The 17,434-nt window shown below is 44.8% G+C and overlaps 1 protein-coding gene across 1 annotated transcript in view; it reads left to right on the top strand.

The window, feature by feature from the left end:
- Positions 1-4,240: 4,240 nt before the first annotated feature.
- Positions 4,241-17,434, top strand: part of ddhd1b (DDHD domain containing 1b) — a gene marked incomplete at its 3' end in the record, with an annotated part of 54,155 nt that continues 40,961 nt past the window's right edge. The window contains exons 1-5 of the mRNA XM_083898943.1: positions 4,241-5,034; positions 6,473-6,649; positions 7,538-7,666; positions 15,134-15,281; positions 15,368-15,477. Coding sequence (XP_083755069.1) covers positions 4,350-5,034; positions 6,473-6,649; positions 7,538-7,666; positions 15,134-15,281; positions 15,368-15,477 — 1,249 coding nt within the window. The 5' untranslated portion in view covers positions 4,241-4,349. The remainder of the gene's footprint in view (positions 5,035-6,472; positions 6,650-7,537; positions 7,667-15,133; positions 15,282-15,367; positions 15,478-17,434) is intronic.

Here is a 17,434-nt window from a genome sequence, read left to right as displayed (position 1 = left end):
CAGCAGTCGTTTAGAACTGAGAGAGCTGGATTGTTGATGCTTCCCTGCAGTCTAACTCCGTTTGGTAACACAAGTTTGTTGTATCTTAATGTGGAGTGGGGACTCCTCTGCTTCTACCAGAAGCGCACTTGTGGGAGTTGTTTTAATAGCTATGTAAATGTTCATCAGAGATCGTCTATCTGCGCCCCAGCATAGATCAGAGATCATCCTCATCATTTTGTTTCAACATAATCAATGTGATGTTTCCTTGTGAGTGTGCTGGCTCTGTTACTTCTTGTTGTTGTTGTTGTTTTACGGCGGGTCGCATTTATCTATAAGTGCATTACCGCCCCCTTCTGCCTTGGAGTGTGAACCAGAGAATAGGCCACCACCACAACATACACTCGCGCACACACACACTCTTACCCTATATATTTTTCCCCAATTCTATCCTACCTTATATCCTATAAAACAGTCCCGTATCCTTGAATAACTTCACTACTATTCTGACTTGTGCTTTCTCCCTCATTTCCATTACTCCCTTTAAGTTGAATTCTTGATCCCCTAATTTCCTTGCATTATTTTTCATCACCTCTCTATATGCCTCATATGCCCTACATCTCAAAAGTACGGGTTATACAGTTTCCTCCACTTCCTGACACCTCTCACATATGGAAGAAAATTTGTGCCATTATCCAAATTAAAATGCATTAACAGAAATGCTTTTTCATTTTCAAAATGGAGCTGCATTGTGTGACTCATAAATAAAATTAATAATCAATATTTCAAAATGCATTTTCAACTTCTAGACTGCTTCTGTGCCTTAATTAAAAGACTAAGCAAACAGAGAAATGCTTTTTAATTTTCATGTTCGCCTGCAAAAAGTGTTTCATAATTCAAATGAGTTTGCAATACGGAGCGGCGCAGGATAGTGACGTCACTGGCCACTCCATGATCACGCCCCCAGCAGTGCTCACTCATATGGCAAGCCGTTTTAACATTTAATCGAACCACACTCCTATCTGTAATTACATTTTAGATAGCCATAATAGCATTTCTCCTCGTCAAAATTGCATTCTCACTAGTCAGAATGGTAATTAAAGGTATCCACAATAACATTCTTACTAGTAGAAATTTTATTTCAAGATATCTACAACTTTGATTGTACTAGTCAAAACTACATTTAAGATATCTAAAAATCCTTAAAAAGTATAAGTGGCCGTTTTAACATTTAATCACTAGACTGGATATGTATTACAGATATCAGTAGTTCGATTCTTCCTCGTCAAAAAGAACATTTCAGATATCCACAACGTCATTCTTCCTAGGACAAATGACGTCACTTTTGCCATTCATGTGTATTTTGTATTTTTGTAGTAACAATTGGATTGAAGATATCTGAAATGGGAGTTTCTCCTAGTAATAATTCTATTGCAGATATCCAGAATGTTCATTCTAGATATTCAGAATGACATTGTGGATATCTGAACTCGAAAGCCCAATACACATGAATGGCAAAAGTGACGTCATTTGTGACTAGGAAGAATCAATTACAGATATCTGTAATAAATATCCAGTCTAGCGATTAAATGTTAAAACGGCTTGCCATACACTCAGCCTTTCTTCCCCAACTCAGCTCACTTCAACTCCCTGCCCACTTTTTGAAGATTTTCAAAATCAGGAATTGAGCAGAGTCAGTTTCAAATCCTGAGTGAAAGGTGAAATGCCAGTGTTGACCACCAGAGGGAAGATGATCATTTCCACCTCAAGGGGGCCAAAAGGGGAAATGACCAGTTTTACCAATGGAGGAACAAAAAGTGCAATGAACTTTACCACCAGGGGGATCAAAAGGTGAAATTACAAGTTTTACCACAAAATGTAAAATGACAAATTCAACCACTAGGAGTACTGGTGAAACTGGGATGACTGTCCCAATAGGGCTCTTGGTTGTTTACAAACATTGTGGATGCGCACGCAGCGCGGTTGCAGAAGGACCCCACTCAGCGTTTAAGTAGCAGTGTTATCGTGAAGTTAGCCGGCTCTCATGTACGAATTCAGACGGCTAAAAAAAGGTGATGTTTTCCTCGTACTACGCCAGCTTGTCGCCTAGTGATAAAGCAAGTTATGCTTGGAAGCATAAGCATAAACGAGGCTTTAGACATCTCATTTCACACAGCACATGACTTCCGTCTCCTCCTGAGTGTGCAGCCCACAGAGTCATGGTACAATATTAGAATTTTCAGACCAAAAATAATAGTAATCCACAATTTTATTTTTTCAGACAATTTACTTGGACACTTCCTTACTGATGATTTGAATGATGACAGAGATATCTACAGGCATATGCTCTTTAAATTGTATTGCCTTAATGTAAACTGCTGTTGGGGTAGTTACTCAAAAAAAGTAATTAGTTACTAGTTACTGCTTTAAATTGTATAGAGATTACTTTACTAGTTACTGGATTTGAAAAGTGACTTCACTACTTATCACTTTACTTTTCCGTTTCTTAATTTACCATGTAGATATATGGACAAACATCACTTAGCCTGCCCACATCGTGTTTATTGTATAATGTATACATAATGGCATTTAAAATCCTATGATCCAACGCAGACTGGATCATTTCTCTATGCGCAGCTTTATCCCCACATCCATATATGACACCTACATAATGATCTTTATGACGAGGATCGAGTACAGTCACGATGAAATACAGTGGATCAGAGTAGATCTTAGTAAAACGTGTTGACAGATTCTCAAGAGAGCACTTTTAATTTTCCTTACTTTTCACTCCATGGTCTCAATCTTTGTGTAGAAGACCTTTAGAGCTGTAATTACGGGAATAACAGATGCATCAGATGAGCTGATCTCTTTAGTTAACTGCTCAAAGAGAGAGTTCTGTCACAGGGAGTTCATAATCTGTGCTGTTTGCAGCCAAGTTTCGATTTTGCGCAGAGACTTTCCAGCATTTAATAGGTGCCGTTCCACCATGTACTCACGTCTTGTTGGAATGGTTTTATTGGTGTTCCAAACTGATCTTGGACAGACTCTAAGCGGGTATAGACAGGCGCATGCTGGCCACAGTTTATGCATGCGTCATCACAACATGGTTATTGATAATTTTAAGGACCAGATCCGAATATCTGGAACGATGCAGGCTCTATCTTGTGTCTAACATTTTGGGGATATTGAGGTTTATAAAAAGTATGTACATTAATTTGTAGGGTTTGAACAGGAAGTTGATTTGACAGCAAGGAGCAGCTGATGTAGACACGTGCGAAACAGGCACTTTTACAAGACAACATTATCGAAAAAACCAAACAGAAGCAATAATCAGAAGTCACATCACTAAAAAATGGCAGCGCAGTTGGGACAGAGTCAGCACAGGGAAGCACAAAGCCTTAAAGGTGCCATATTTAAGAATGTGGCCAAAAACAGTTACTACATTCAAATTCAAAATACCGAGGTCTTCTAGGTTTCATTTTCTGACGTAACTGGCAACCCGTGGTTGCACGGCTCTACTGACTGCAATGATTGGTAGACGGCGGTAGGTGGCGCCACATGCCAGAACATGATTTCAAAACAAAAACATGATTTGCAGTCTGCATAATATTTTTTTTAATGCAAATATTTAAGCTGAACTGTTGTTGTTGGTGAGTTCTGTTTGTTATATGAACATTATTCATGAGTCTCTGTGACATATTAGGAGGATTTTATGGCCAGTTGCTCTAGATTTATTACATAATGCACCTTTAAAAGTACAGGACGAAACACTTAACATTTAATACATTTAATCAACTAATTTAATCCTACAGGACTATGTGATCAGTGTTAAACACAATAATCAGTCAAGCACATAAAGTACACAAGAGAACAAGAAACACTGAAGAGAGAAACCAGGAGGCGAGGAGCAGAGGAGGAAATTTATAGTATTTTACTTATGTATTAGTATTTTTCTTTCTTCTTCTTCTTCTTATTATTATTCTTTTGTATGAGGGGTAAGTACTTTGGTCCACGCTCCAACAGAGTGGGTGGCGGTAATGCACCTTACAGCTGGTCCCCCCCCCCCGCCATAAAACCAGAGAAAGAAGGAGAAGAAGAAGAGGAAGAGGCTGAGATATAATCTGTGATCTGTGAGATTACAGATCTGAGCTGGCCGCATTCATCGTGCACCTCAGCGGGAACTCCATACTGCTGACCCGGGGACAACACGAGTGTCGTGTCCGTGTGTGATGGAACCAGTGGTGACCGGTATCTTTAAACCCACTGTCGCTGTGGTGATGTAACAGCCACACGGCACAGATGTGAGCAGCTGTGGATGAAGAGGAAGAGCCTTGTGTTTCCATGATCGGACAGGACCGAGAGGACACATGACGGAGGAGGACACTGACAATAACTCTGTGTACAGCAGCAGTGAATGGGATCTGGCGAATGATGTGTTTGTGTGTGGATACGACGACAGCACCGGTGCTGCTGCTGCTGATGCCGCTGCTGATACTGCAGCAGCCGAGGAGCGTTCGGAACACAGACACCTGTCGCTCCCGTCTCAGGATGCTACGATGCTGGGCCTGGTCGAGGAATACTCGGCCTCGCCTTTCTTGGCGGTGGACTCGAACTACAGTGAAAGTGACGGCAACATCACAATTCGCTCCAACAGCTCCAGGCACCGCGGTGACATAGTCACGGAGCTCGGACCGGAGGAAGTGCGCTGGTTCTACAAAGAGGACAAGCGGACGTGGAAACCGTTCGTTGGACACGACTCTTTAAAAATCGAAATGATTTATCGGAAATCGTGCGAGCAGAACCCCGACAAGGTCAAAGATACCGTAGAGGGCGAGGAGGAGGAGGAGGAGGCGACCAGGTCCTACGAGACACATCCGGAGAACGGGACCGTGGACGGTGGAGGAGACCAGGCAGAGCCTTCAGTGCAGCGGCCGTCGGAGGAGGCGAGGGAGCCGGAGGACACGAGCAACGACGTGGAGGCGGTGTGTGTCAGAGGAGGGCTGTACGAAGTGGACCTCAGAGAGAAGGAGTGCTATCCCGTTTACTGGAATCGTGAGTAGCTAATGAATTATTATTATTATTATTATTATTATTATTATTATTATTATTATTATTATTATTATTATGTCTATCGTGAAAAGGACGTGTTCACAATGGTTAACCCACTGCTTCAACCAGGGGCGTTTCCAGAACGACGCTGAAGTTAGCCTCCGATTCAGCACTTAAGGGGTCAGGGTCTGTAGGATAATCTAGTCCACATTTGAGAAGTCTAGGTACAGTGGTTTTGGATCAGGACCTAGTCCAAAGTGGTTTTATTGCATTTTCACAAATAGAATAAAGGTTTCACAAATCAGAGAGTGTGTTTTTATGAACCTTCAGAGTCTGTAGGATAATCTAGTCCAGATTTCAGAAGTCTAGCTACAGTAGTTTTGGATCCAGTCCTGTTCTATAATGAGGTCTGGGTAAAAAACAAAAACGGTGAAATCTCCTCTTTAGCATTTTCACAAATAAAATAAAAGTTTCACAAATACAACAGTGGTTGTCATGCAAGGTTAATGTCTTACCTAACATGTCTGAAATGTTTTCACATTAAGAAGTGTCACAAAAAACAGACAACCAGTGTACAAACAGTCGCACGGCACATCAAGTTTATTTCCCCTTAACTTTCCCCTTACGTGCCGAATCGGAGGCTCACTTTGGGGAGCTTCATCTGTCAAATGGACATGGTACAACATGATTCTTCATGACTCCCAGCCGCAGTCCCTTTTATGACTTTGACCCAGAGTCAGAAGACACTGTCGCTCGTGAAACACCTCCACAACAGACGTTATTCTTCTCCTGCGGTTCAACGTACGCAACCAGATGTGCCAAGACTAGTGCCCGGAGCAGGACGATCTGCTGCTCCGGAGAACCGCTGTTTACGTAACTGGACCAGGTTTTTTCAGAGATCTCGCTGAGCCCGAGATTACAATAAACACAGCGTTCTCAGCAATGGCTGAACTGTTTGTTTTGAACCTTCAGGGCTTCTTAAACAAGGTAAGGACGCAGATACACACTAAAAAACAGCGTTAATTGGAACTTCCGGTCTAGGTCCGCTTTAAATCACTGAATGCCACACACATTAGTGGTGACTAACTGTAATCTTAGGAAATCACAATTTGCTTTTCTGATCGTAAGTTTTAAAATTATTTTAAAAAAATAGATTTTTCCATTTTTAATAAATGTGACAGAAAAGTGTGAGGTGGGGGAGAAAGATGCCCAGCAAATGAGCATGTTAAAATTCTTTATATGTTTCAAACGGTAATGTTGACGAATGGATTATGTCATATTTACTGAATGGTATATTAATGAAATCACCAAATCATCAATAAACAAGAAAAATTAAATGCAGGAAGATGTAAAGCAAGAAATAATTTAATTGAAGATACAGCAGAAAATAAAGCATCATGTACTCCAGACAGTTTGATAAACATGGTGTGATGCTCCTCAGAGCAAGATCGCATTCCTGTGATGAGGGGCCAGTGGTTCACTGATGGAACATGGCTTCCCCTGGAGGAGGATGAGAGTGATCTCATCGAAGTGGAGCACCTCACTCGTTTCCGGGGACAGCAAATGAGGGACACCTATGAGATGGAGGCCATAACCACCACAGTGGACAGCAAGGATGGTATGGTATGTGTGGAATGTGTGTATGGTGAAAGAAAGAAAGAGACAAAGAGCATATTTCAAGGTGACAGTGTGTGTGCACATGTTCAGAAGCAGCATAGGAACGACATTGAACAAAAAAAACTGAAATCAGAAACTTTTTTTTAAACTTACCAGAAATAGTAAGAAGTCTGTATTTAGTTAGGGCTTTGCTAGTCTTAGCGAGCTACGGTGGCCGACAGGGGCAAACGCACTGCAACGACCCAAAACACGTGTGTGTTTCTCCTCCTGCATGTGTTTTTGGTCGTTGCAGTGCGTTTGCCCCTGTCGGCCACCATAGAGAACACTCAAAGCTGCTTTACACTTCAGGTTTGCCATTCACCCATTCACACTCACTCACATTATGTCATATGCATTTGTCTTATCCTAGAGTGCCCCACAGTGGCTTGGTGTAGAAGTACTGTCATTGTCACTGTGATTGTATGTACAGTAATTCTGTCTGTTTGCCAGCCCCTTTATCTTGTTTATGTAAATGAAACATGTTGAATTGAAAACTCTTAAAATATAATGCCAGTTACAACAACAACAACAACAACAACAACAACAACAACAACAACAACAACAACAACAATAATAATTGTTTTTGGTTATATTTTCATGATTCCCACAGATGTACAATTTTACTACCTTCATGGGAGCTCAAATCAATCTTTAAGAGCGCTCATTTGGCACTTAACTCAAACCCAGCGTTCACATGCTGCTGGCATAGCTACCCGTTTGGGATTAAGTGTCTTGCCCAGGGACAGATTGGAATGTCAGAGTAGCAGAGCTGGGAGTCAAACCCCCAACCTTCCTTTAACGCTGATGGCTAAAGTGGCTTACTGTTAATTCCAGTTTGACTGTGTTGCAGCCATCCACAGTCTGAAGCTGAGCAGGAGCCATGTGGACTGGCACAGTGTGGATGAGGTTTACCTGTACAGCGATGCCACCACCTCCAAGATTGCACGCACTGTCACACAGAAACTGGGCTTCTCCAAAGGTACACACAAACAACACAAAAGCATGCCAACCCAAACACTATTGTACAGTCAATGAAAGAAGGTCACAAGAACAGTTTCTCTCTCTGTCAAATGTTATCTGCAGCTTCCTCATTTAATGCCTTAAGTAATTAATTGAATGGTGTTTTGTAGAGCTGGGATTTATGGCCCTTTAAAGGGAGCTGGATCTCAAGGAGCCGTTCCTTCCAAAGAGCCTTTCAAAAGACTGTTCGATGATTTCATTATTTTTTAGAAGCTGAACAGGGGTAACCGATTTTTTATCTTGAAAATAATCACTGGTTGTAAATATAAGGTAAGATTTAGATCAGAATGATTAAAGGGGGTCACGTGATGCAATCAGATTGAGAGGTTAACCTCTTCTTTACGGTTGCCCCCGATACCGGGGGCAGCGTCAGAAACAGCCACAAAAGCGTCATAAAACCATATCTAACTTTAACAAACACAGACATGCTGCATACCCACAGAAAGGTCAGAAACTCAGCTAAAAGCTCATATAAACCGTTCTTATGTCCACCAAACACAGTTAAGACAGACGGATCGAACCAGCAGGAGCGAAGGAAAACGTTACATCGCAAACATTGAAAAGCGGCACCGGAGCATCAGCCTGATTATGTAAACAAAAAAACACATGTCGACTGGACAGCGGAGAATCTACAGATTCCAGCGGTACCATTTTTATCACTCTATGGCCAAGATTCACGGATCCAGCCCCAAAATAAGAGCAAAAAACAGCAGATGGACAACACGACCAAGAAGAGATCCTTCTCAAGCTCTATGTCAGCCAGAAAAGTGGGATCAATGGAAATCAGACATCAACACTCTGGACAGAGTTCAACAAAGTTGTGCTTCACCACAACAGACTGATACAACGACCGCATTACTGCAACCGCTGCCCCGATCCGCCTGTCAATCTCACGCTCCAGCCCCACCTTTTCCCGGTCGAGAACCATGGCCTCGGACTTAGAGGTGCTGATTCTCATCCCAGCTGCTTCACATTCGGCTGCAAACCGCCCCAGCGCATCCTGGAGTTCCCGGTTCAAAGGAGCCATCAAGACCACATCATCTGCAAAGAGCAGAGATGAAATCCAGCTGCTCCCGAACCGGACTCCATAGTTATGGAGGTCTACTTACATATATTAACTTGTTTTTATGGTCAAAAACCTCCTAGTTGCTGTAAACGAGCCGATAGAAATCCTCTTTCTGATGTTGTTTTTCTGCTGCGAGATTTTAGAGTGAACTTTCACCCCCAGAAGACAGAGTCTTGTGATTGGTCAGTACTATCCAGCACATCCGAGGCACACTCAGAGGCACAGCGCCCCCCTCTGGAACGGTGGATGCACTGCCCCTCATTATCAAAACATTGTTTTAACAGTGTTTAAAAATAGCTTCGTCACCAAAAAACAGCGTTAATAGGAACTTCCGGTCTAGTTCCGCTTTAACAAAGGGCCCCCGACCCCATAATCCCGGAGCACCCCCCACAGAATGCCATGAGGGACATGGTCGAAAGCCTTCTCCAACTCCTCAAAACACATGTGGACTGGTTGAGCAAACTCCCATGAACCCTCGAGCACCCGGCAAAGGGTATAGAGCTGGTCATGTTCCACGGCCAGGAAGAAAACCGCATTGTTCCTCTTGAATCCGAGGTTCGACTATCGGCCGAACTCTCCTCTCCAGTACCCTGGAATAGACTTTACCCGGGAGGCTGAGGAGTGTGAACCCCCGATAGTTGGAACACACCCTCCGGTCCCCCTTTTTAAAAAGAGGGACCACCACCCCGGTCTGCCAGTCCAGAGGCACTGTCCCCAACTGCCACACAATGTTGCAGAGACGTGTCAACCAGGACAGCCCTACAGCATCCAGAGACTTTAGGTACTCAGGTCGGATCTCATTCACTCCCGGCGCCTTCCTAACTACCTCAGTGACTTCGGCTTGGGTAATGAGTGAGTCGACCTCTAAGACCCCCAGCCTCTGCTTCCTCTAGGTAAGACGTGTCAGTGGGATTGAGGAGATCCACGAAGTATTCCTTCCACCGCCCGACAATGTCCCCAGTCGAGGTCAACAACTCCCCACCTCCACTGTAAACAGTGTTGGTGGAGTACTGCTTCCCCCTCCTGAGGCGCCGGACGGTTTACCAGAATTTCTTCGAGGCCGACCGGTAGTCCTCCTCCATGGCCTCCCCGAACTTTTCCCAGACCCGAGTTTTTGCTTCTGCGACCGCTCGAGCTGCCGTCCGCTTGGCCTGTCGGTACCCGTCAGCTGCCTCAGGAGTCCCTCGAACCAACCAGGCTCAATAGGACTCCTTCTTCAGTTTGAAAGCATCCCTTACGTCCGGTGTCCACCACCGGGTTCGGGGATTTCCGCCGCGACAGGCACCGGAGACCTTGCGGCCGCAACTTCGAACTGCCGCGTCCACAATGGAAGTGGGGAACATGGTCCACTCTGACTCAATATCTCCAGCTTCCCTCGGGATCTGGTCAAAGCTCTCCCGGAGGTGGGAGTTGAAGACCTCCCTGACAGGTGATTCCGCCAGGCGTTCCCAGCAGACCCTCACAACGCGCTTGGGTCTGCCATGTCTGTCCAGCTTCCTCCCCTGCCAGCTGATCCAACTCACCACCAGGTGGTGATCAGTTGACAGCTCAGCCCCTCTCTTCACCAGAGTGTCCAAGACATACGTCGGAGGCCAGATGACACGACCACAAAGTCGATCATTGACTTCCGGCCTAGGGTGTCCTGGTGCCACGTGCACTGATGGACACCCTTATGCCTGAACATGGTGTTTGTTATGGACAAACTGTGACTAGCACAGAAGTCCAGTAACAAAACACCACTCGGGTTCAGATCGGGGAGGCCATTCCTCCCAATCACACCTCTCCAGGTCACACTGTCATTACCCACGTGGGCATTGAAGTCTCCTCCACTTTCCAGTACTCCTTCCAGAGCCCAAAAAGGCCGGGTACTCTGCACTCCCGTTTGGCCCATAATCCGAAACAACAGTGAGATACCTACCCCCCACCCGAAGGTGGAGGGACGCGACCCTTTTGTTCTGCGGAGAGAACTCCAACACATGGCGGCTGAGCTGAGGGGCTATAAGCAAGCCCACACCAGCTCGCCGCCTCTCACCTTGGGCAACTCCAGAGTAATAGAGAGTCCAGCCTCTCTCAAGGAGTTTGGTTCCAGAGCCCAGACTGTGCGTGGAGGTGAGCCCGACTATTTCTAGTCGGTACCGCTCCACCTCTCGCACAAGCTCAGGCTCTTTCCCCCCCAGCGAGGTAACATTCCATGTCCCCATAGCTAGAGTTGTTGTCCCGCGATTGGGCCGTCGGGCCCCCGCCCACAACTGCCACCCAAATCAAACTGCACCGACCCCTTATGGCCCCATGCAGGTGGTGAGCACACTTGGAGAGGCGCCCACGTCGCTCGTTCAGGCTGAGCCCGGCCCGGTCCTGCGGGCAAAGACCCGGCCACCAGGCGCTCGCCTGCGAGCCCCACTCCTGGGCCTGGCTCCAGGGTGGGGCCCCGGTGACGCCAATCCGGGCGACGTACACGTCTTCTTTTTGTTTTTCTTCATAAGGGTTTGTGAACTGCTCTTAGTCTGATCCGTCACCTAGGACCTGTTTGCCATGGGAGACCCTACCAGGGGCATTAAGCCCCGGACAACATAGCTCCTAGGATCATACGGATACTCAAACCCCTCCACCACGATAAGGTGGCAGTTCAAGGAGGAACTGAATTTAATTAGCTTATTCTGGATTTGTAAAATAGAGAAGTCAAAGACTGACAAACATTCTACTTAAGTGGCAAACCAATGTGGTACGAGTCAGTAAATTAGCTTCTGCGATCCTCAGCTGTGCAATTGCTGTTGCACTGTTCAAACTGGAGACCATATTGTGTCATAGTCACTTTATCTGACACACCCCAGATAGATAGATAGATAGATAGATAGATAGATAGATATCACTGTAACACCTATTAATAGATACATTTTTACCTTGTTACATCACAATTAGCTAAATTAGCCGCAATCTAATTGAACCTTCATGTTTCTGGAAACTGTTGACAACTTCAAGTAGAATAACTTAAGCCAGTTGTTAAGAAAATAAAAATCATACCTATGAGTAAGGAGAATGAATTCACTATTTGAAGAAAAGTGCCCCAACTTACTTTGAGAAGTTCTCCTCACTGCTGTTCCAAGCGTGAAACAGCGCCCCCAAAATCCTACTTGTGGTCAAAAATATATTACATCCGTAGTGGTGAACACTACAAAAGAGGGAATGCCTTGGAAAAGTTAATGAAGGTAGGGACTACTATCCGCGGTGCTGGTACAGAAGACTGGGCTTCGATTCCGCAATAGGAAACTCTTTACATTTCTGTGCCCATGGGTCCTTGATATCAAAATGTGACCTTTTGTTCCTTCCTGTCAAAACACACATCTATTGCTACCAGGCTTGTTGTATTTTGGGAAAATCTCCAATCTCAGTGGCTTTACAACGGTTTCCGTAGTGTAGTGGTCATCACGTTTCCCCGAACACGCGAAAGGTCCTCAGCTCGAAACTGTGTGGCAACAGCACTGCTTTCAAAGTCTACCTGAGGCAACTTTTTGCTGACCCTTGCCTTGATCAACAAAGAATCGGATGGGTGGACTTTGACAACCAGAACTGGATTTAAAGTGCTTTTTCTGTATTTGTTAATGTTGCTGTTTAAAAAAACTGGCTGTGCATTGATAGTTCATCCTTTGGGTGTTGTTTTTCTGATGTAACATGTTTGTTTAGACATGACTTATCCATGTGAGCTGAATTTACAGATCATTTCAACAATCTATAAATGTGTCAGTGTCACGCGTCATCATCCAGTTACGCACACACACATTACACACAGAATAAGCAGATAGAGCTCATTGACTTACTGTATAATGATTCATTACTGTCGACTGATTGTGGACGCAGGTGAGGGAGGAAGAGGGAAGATGCTAGTGTGCCGGTGTCTCAGGTGTGTCGCTGTCTCCAGCGGCTGACGAGCGCGCACCTGCATCAGCTTTCTCTTCTGATGAAAGGTGCAACGGTGGTGGAATAACTTTTTTGGTTATTTTGTTATGGTATGGATTAAAATGGGATAAGGTAATGTTCTACTCAACATTCAAGTCCCATTTTCTCACAAAAAATTAGTTTGTAACTGTATTTTGGAGGGTTTAAAACATTGTAGACTGACGTGTTGATGTGTTCACGTCAGCAGCTGTGTCTATTTACATAAAGAAAATATTAATTTGTGTTAAATCAATTTCAGTTATTTGCTCAAAGTAAGACTTAGAGAAAAGTGTGACTCACTCATACACACACACGTTTGAAGTGTGTGTGTTTGCGAGCGGGATCAGTTTCGTCTTCAGTGTCCTCTGATCTTATCCAAGCATGTTCAAACGCATGTGGTGTATCATTGTTGTTTGTCACAGAATAATTCATGTTTGTCACTGTAGACAAATTAATAATATTATTTTGAAACACTTAAGTTGCTGATCAACAGTTTTGTGCGAGTGATTTAAGGTCCTGACTCTTGTCCCAAATATGACAGGCTTCATTCAGTGATTGAAACAAATATAAAAACATTAATGACATATTTACATGCAGAGCGCGCCCACTCACAAAGCAAACAGCAGCGCCGCGGCTGCGCGGATGTTGTGTAATCAAATACACCGGTATGGAGGTATATCAAAATTTCTTATAATATGAAACCAAAAAACGGTATTCGGTGTGTTGCTCGCGTGTTGCTGATTCTGCGCGATGCGGGAGCTTAATATTGCAGCGTCTCCATCTGACAAGAGTTTGCAGAGCGCTCTGCAAATTCTCACGGCAGCTCGAGAGTTTGCGCTGCGGTCCGCAAGGTTCCATGCCAAGTACATTTTTATAAATGCCATCGTGTGCGTGAAAGCAAATGTACGCCGTGTTTTGGTGCGTACGCACGGTTTATACATGAGGCACCAGGTGAGGTGGACTTTCTATGTAGAGAGGGTCCGTCGGCAGCGGGAGGGATACACCTGCAGCTGATGATGCTTTCTCTCAGTGGGGAAGGAAAACCTCTTGGCTTCACTCATCCCAGGATTTTTTATGCCACTGAGTAGCTGTTACTTGTTCTTGTTCTTGTGGGGTTGAGTTTCATGTTGGGTTTGATTTGCTTGAGGAAGTATCTTTGTTGACAGCCTGATTTGTAATATTATTTTCTGTTATAAGGTATTTGTATTATACTCATTATACAGACATTATATATGTGAGTGATAAATGCTGCTTCCCTTCCCTTCCCTTCCCCCTGTTGCCTGCTCGCATGCTGTACGAAGTATAGAAAATAGATGGGTGATTTTAAGATTATCTCTCTCAATGTGAAGGGGATTAACCATGTCATCAAGTGCCAAAAACTGATCTTTCTTTAAAAAGGAGATTTGTCAAATAGCCTTTCTCCAAGAAACCCACCTATCAGATCAGATGGTTTGGGTCAGGTGTTTTACGAGTTGAGTTACTTGAACTACAAGTGACGCTAGCCAGCTACCCCTGGCCCCCTAAAAATGTCGGCTCACGTTAAAAAAAAGAAAAGTTAATTCTGAATGCTGCGTTTTCAATAAGATATGGACTGCTAAATTTTTCTTTACAGAAGTGAAAGGTAAAGCCGTGTGCTTAGTTTGTGGTACACAAATAGCTGTGATTTGGATTATAATCCTTAAAATATAATCTAAATCGCCCCTACGTGACCAAACACATGGAGAAATACAAGAACTTATCTGATGAAGAGCACACAAAGGAGTCGGCGGCAACGTTAACAATGATGTCCGTGGTGTCTCGGTTTAAGTTCAGGAGCTCACCGTCACTCTCATTGCAGCCTTAGTGTGTGTGCGTAAGTGTGCAGGTGCACTCTGTGCGCTTACTACACTACAGTAGTATAGTATAATAGTATTCATTTTATAGTGTAGTTATTTGATATTTTCAATAGTTAGTTATAGTTGAAAACAGTCTGCGTTTTCCTTAATTTTGTTTATTGTGTTTTTGTATGCTGCCCAATTTACACCAAAACAATTAAATGTACTGCTTTTTTAGAAAGAGATCAAATTAATATTGAGCAGAATTAAGGAGGAGCTGGGTTGGGTCAGGTGTTTTACTCGTCTTAGCAATCGAGGACTCCAGTAACAACTGCCTGAATATAGTTACACTATGGTAAAACATAGATAAATCTCACATACCTTACTGAAGTATGTACCAAAAACTTCAGCTGCAATATTGTGGTAATAAGTCAGAGGTCAACAGGGGGGTCCTGATTGGAACTTTGAAGGGTTTTTCTGTGATATGTCACTTTTGTAAATGGACCGCCTTAGGATCACACACATGCTCCAACATGGTTTGCTTGGTTACTTTTTTGTAAGGTTGCAAAGTAAACCACACAGTGTGTAGTAATATTTCCTCTTGTACCCTCAGTATCTAGCAGTGGGACTCGCCTCCATCGAGGTTATGTGGAGGAGGCAGCACCTGAGGACACCCCACCTGAAACCACACACATTGTCTTTGTGGTTCATGGCATCGGCCAGAAGATGGACCAGGGCCGCATCATCAGGAACACAAGCATGTGAGTGATGGAACGGTTTCTCGCCGAAAGACAGAGTGTAGGGTCGAGTGGTTTCAAGTCATTGTTTTATTTTTGTCTGGTCACAGGATGAGAGACGCTGCCAGGAAGATGGAAGAGAAGCACTTCTCTGACCGCACCACCGAGCATGTGGAGTTCCTTCCTGTGGAGTGGAGGTCAAAACTGTCACTTGATGGAGGTAAGTTGTGTCAGGCCTGGGTTTAGAGAGGACTCAGATGCAGAGTAACGATGATTCAGGCAGTCTTTATTTAAACACTCTCACCTCTCAGACAGAGTGACAAATAAACAGGCTATGAAAACTTAGTCTGTGATATTCTAGAAAATGAAAAATAAAACTGAAAATCTCCCTGCTAGGAGGAAAACAAAGGATGTTACTTGAAGCGCTCCAAAAGGGGGGAACACCTTACTCAGGTTGAGAAAGACTAAAATAACACATAAACAAAAAACACTCCAAATGGAGGCTAACAAGGACTATGGGGAAAAAACAGAATTATTAAGCTTAACTTAAATCACTCCAAATGGAGGCTAACAAAGGCTATGGAAAAGAGTTTCAAAGCAGAACTATGAAAACGTACAAACAAAAAATCGCTCTCTTAAGAGGCATGGAATACTGACTTACTTAATGAACAGGCAAGGACAAAACCATGAGGACTGGCTGGGGTGCACGACATGAACAAGGCACTCTGGCACTGAGTAAAGGGAGAAGGAGAAACTAAATACATGAGGGTGGGGCAACAGGTGAAAACAATTGGAGAAATCAAGGGAGGTGATCAGGCTGGTGACAGGAAGGGGAAGTGGTCTGAAATGAGAGGAGAGTTAATTTTCAAAATAAAACAGGAAATACTACATTTTTAAAACCTCACCGCGGTGTGACAGTACCCCTCCCTCTAGGGCCGACCCCTGACGGCCCAGACTGTTCAGGGTGATCCCTATGAAAATCCTCTATGAGGCTAGAATCTATGTAGCGTGAAGGGATCGATTGTCTCTCCTCAGGGCCATAACCCTCCCAGTCCACCAGGTATTGTCTTCCCCGGAGCCAGCAACTGCTTGACTTTGTACAACAGGCCGCCGTCTACTACTTCTGGTGGTGGCGGAGGCGTGGCGCTGGGACCATGGGGCTCTCCTTGACAGGTTTGATCCGGCTTACCATGGAAGGTCGGGTGAACACAGAGAGACCGAGGCAAGCGAAGGCGAACTGCCGCAGGACTGATGAGCTTGGTGATCGGGAACGGATCGAGGTGCCAGTTTCTTGGAGGGAACTCTCAGGTGGAAATCTTTGGCAGAGAGCCACACTTTTTGACCTGGCTGATAGGCAGGGGCGGGCCGTCTTTTGCGGTCGGCCACTTTCTTGACCCGGTCTCCTTGCCGAACCAATACCTGCCGGGCGGCTGCCCAGATACGACGACAGCGTCGTTACACTTTGTAACCAAAGACAAATTGAAAAGGTGAGAAACCTGTGGCTGAGGTGGGCAGAGAATTGAGCATACTCGACCCAGACTAGGTGCTTGCTCCATGTAGAGGGATTCTGAGAGACCTGAGTTTACTGAGTTTACCGGAGACTGGTTTCCAGTTGCTGATTAAGGTGTTCGGTCTGGCTGTTGGCCTCCGGTTGATATCCTGATGTCAGGCTGTCCTTAGCACCGATGAGTTGGCAGAACTCCCTCCAGAACCGGGATACGAACTGGGGCCCCCAGTCAGAGACAATGCCTTTGGGAAATCCATGAACCTTGGAAACATTGTTCATCATGATCTCTGCCGTTTCTTTGGCAGAGGGAAGTTTTTTTTTCAGAGGGAGCTCCATGACAAAGTCCAGAGAGATGTCAGACCACGGTCTGGAGGGGATGGGAAGCGGCTGCAAGAGTCCCATGCATGACCCAGAGGACGTCTTGTTTCGGGCGCAGACCGAACATGCCTCTACGTACTCACGAACCTCCGGCCATGGACGGCCACCAGAACCTCAGAGAGATGGCGAACATTGTCCTCCGAACTCCCGGATGACAAGAAAGCAGCGAGGTGTGGTCCCAATTGATCACCTGTGGGCGCAAATCAACTGGGACAAACAAACGATTCTCTGGGCACCCACTAGGTGTCGGAGCCTCACCATTGGCCTACTTTACCTAATTTTCTATATGCCA

Source organism: Microchirus variegatus (assembly GCF_963457635.1).
Source record: "Microchirus variegatus genome assembly, chromosome: 12".
Classification (NCBI taxonomy): Eukaryota; Metazoa; Chordata; class Actinopteri; order Pleuronectiformes; family Soleidae; genus Microchirus; species Microchirus variegatus.
This window is presented reverse-complemented; position numbering and strand designations above follow the sequence as displayed.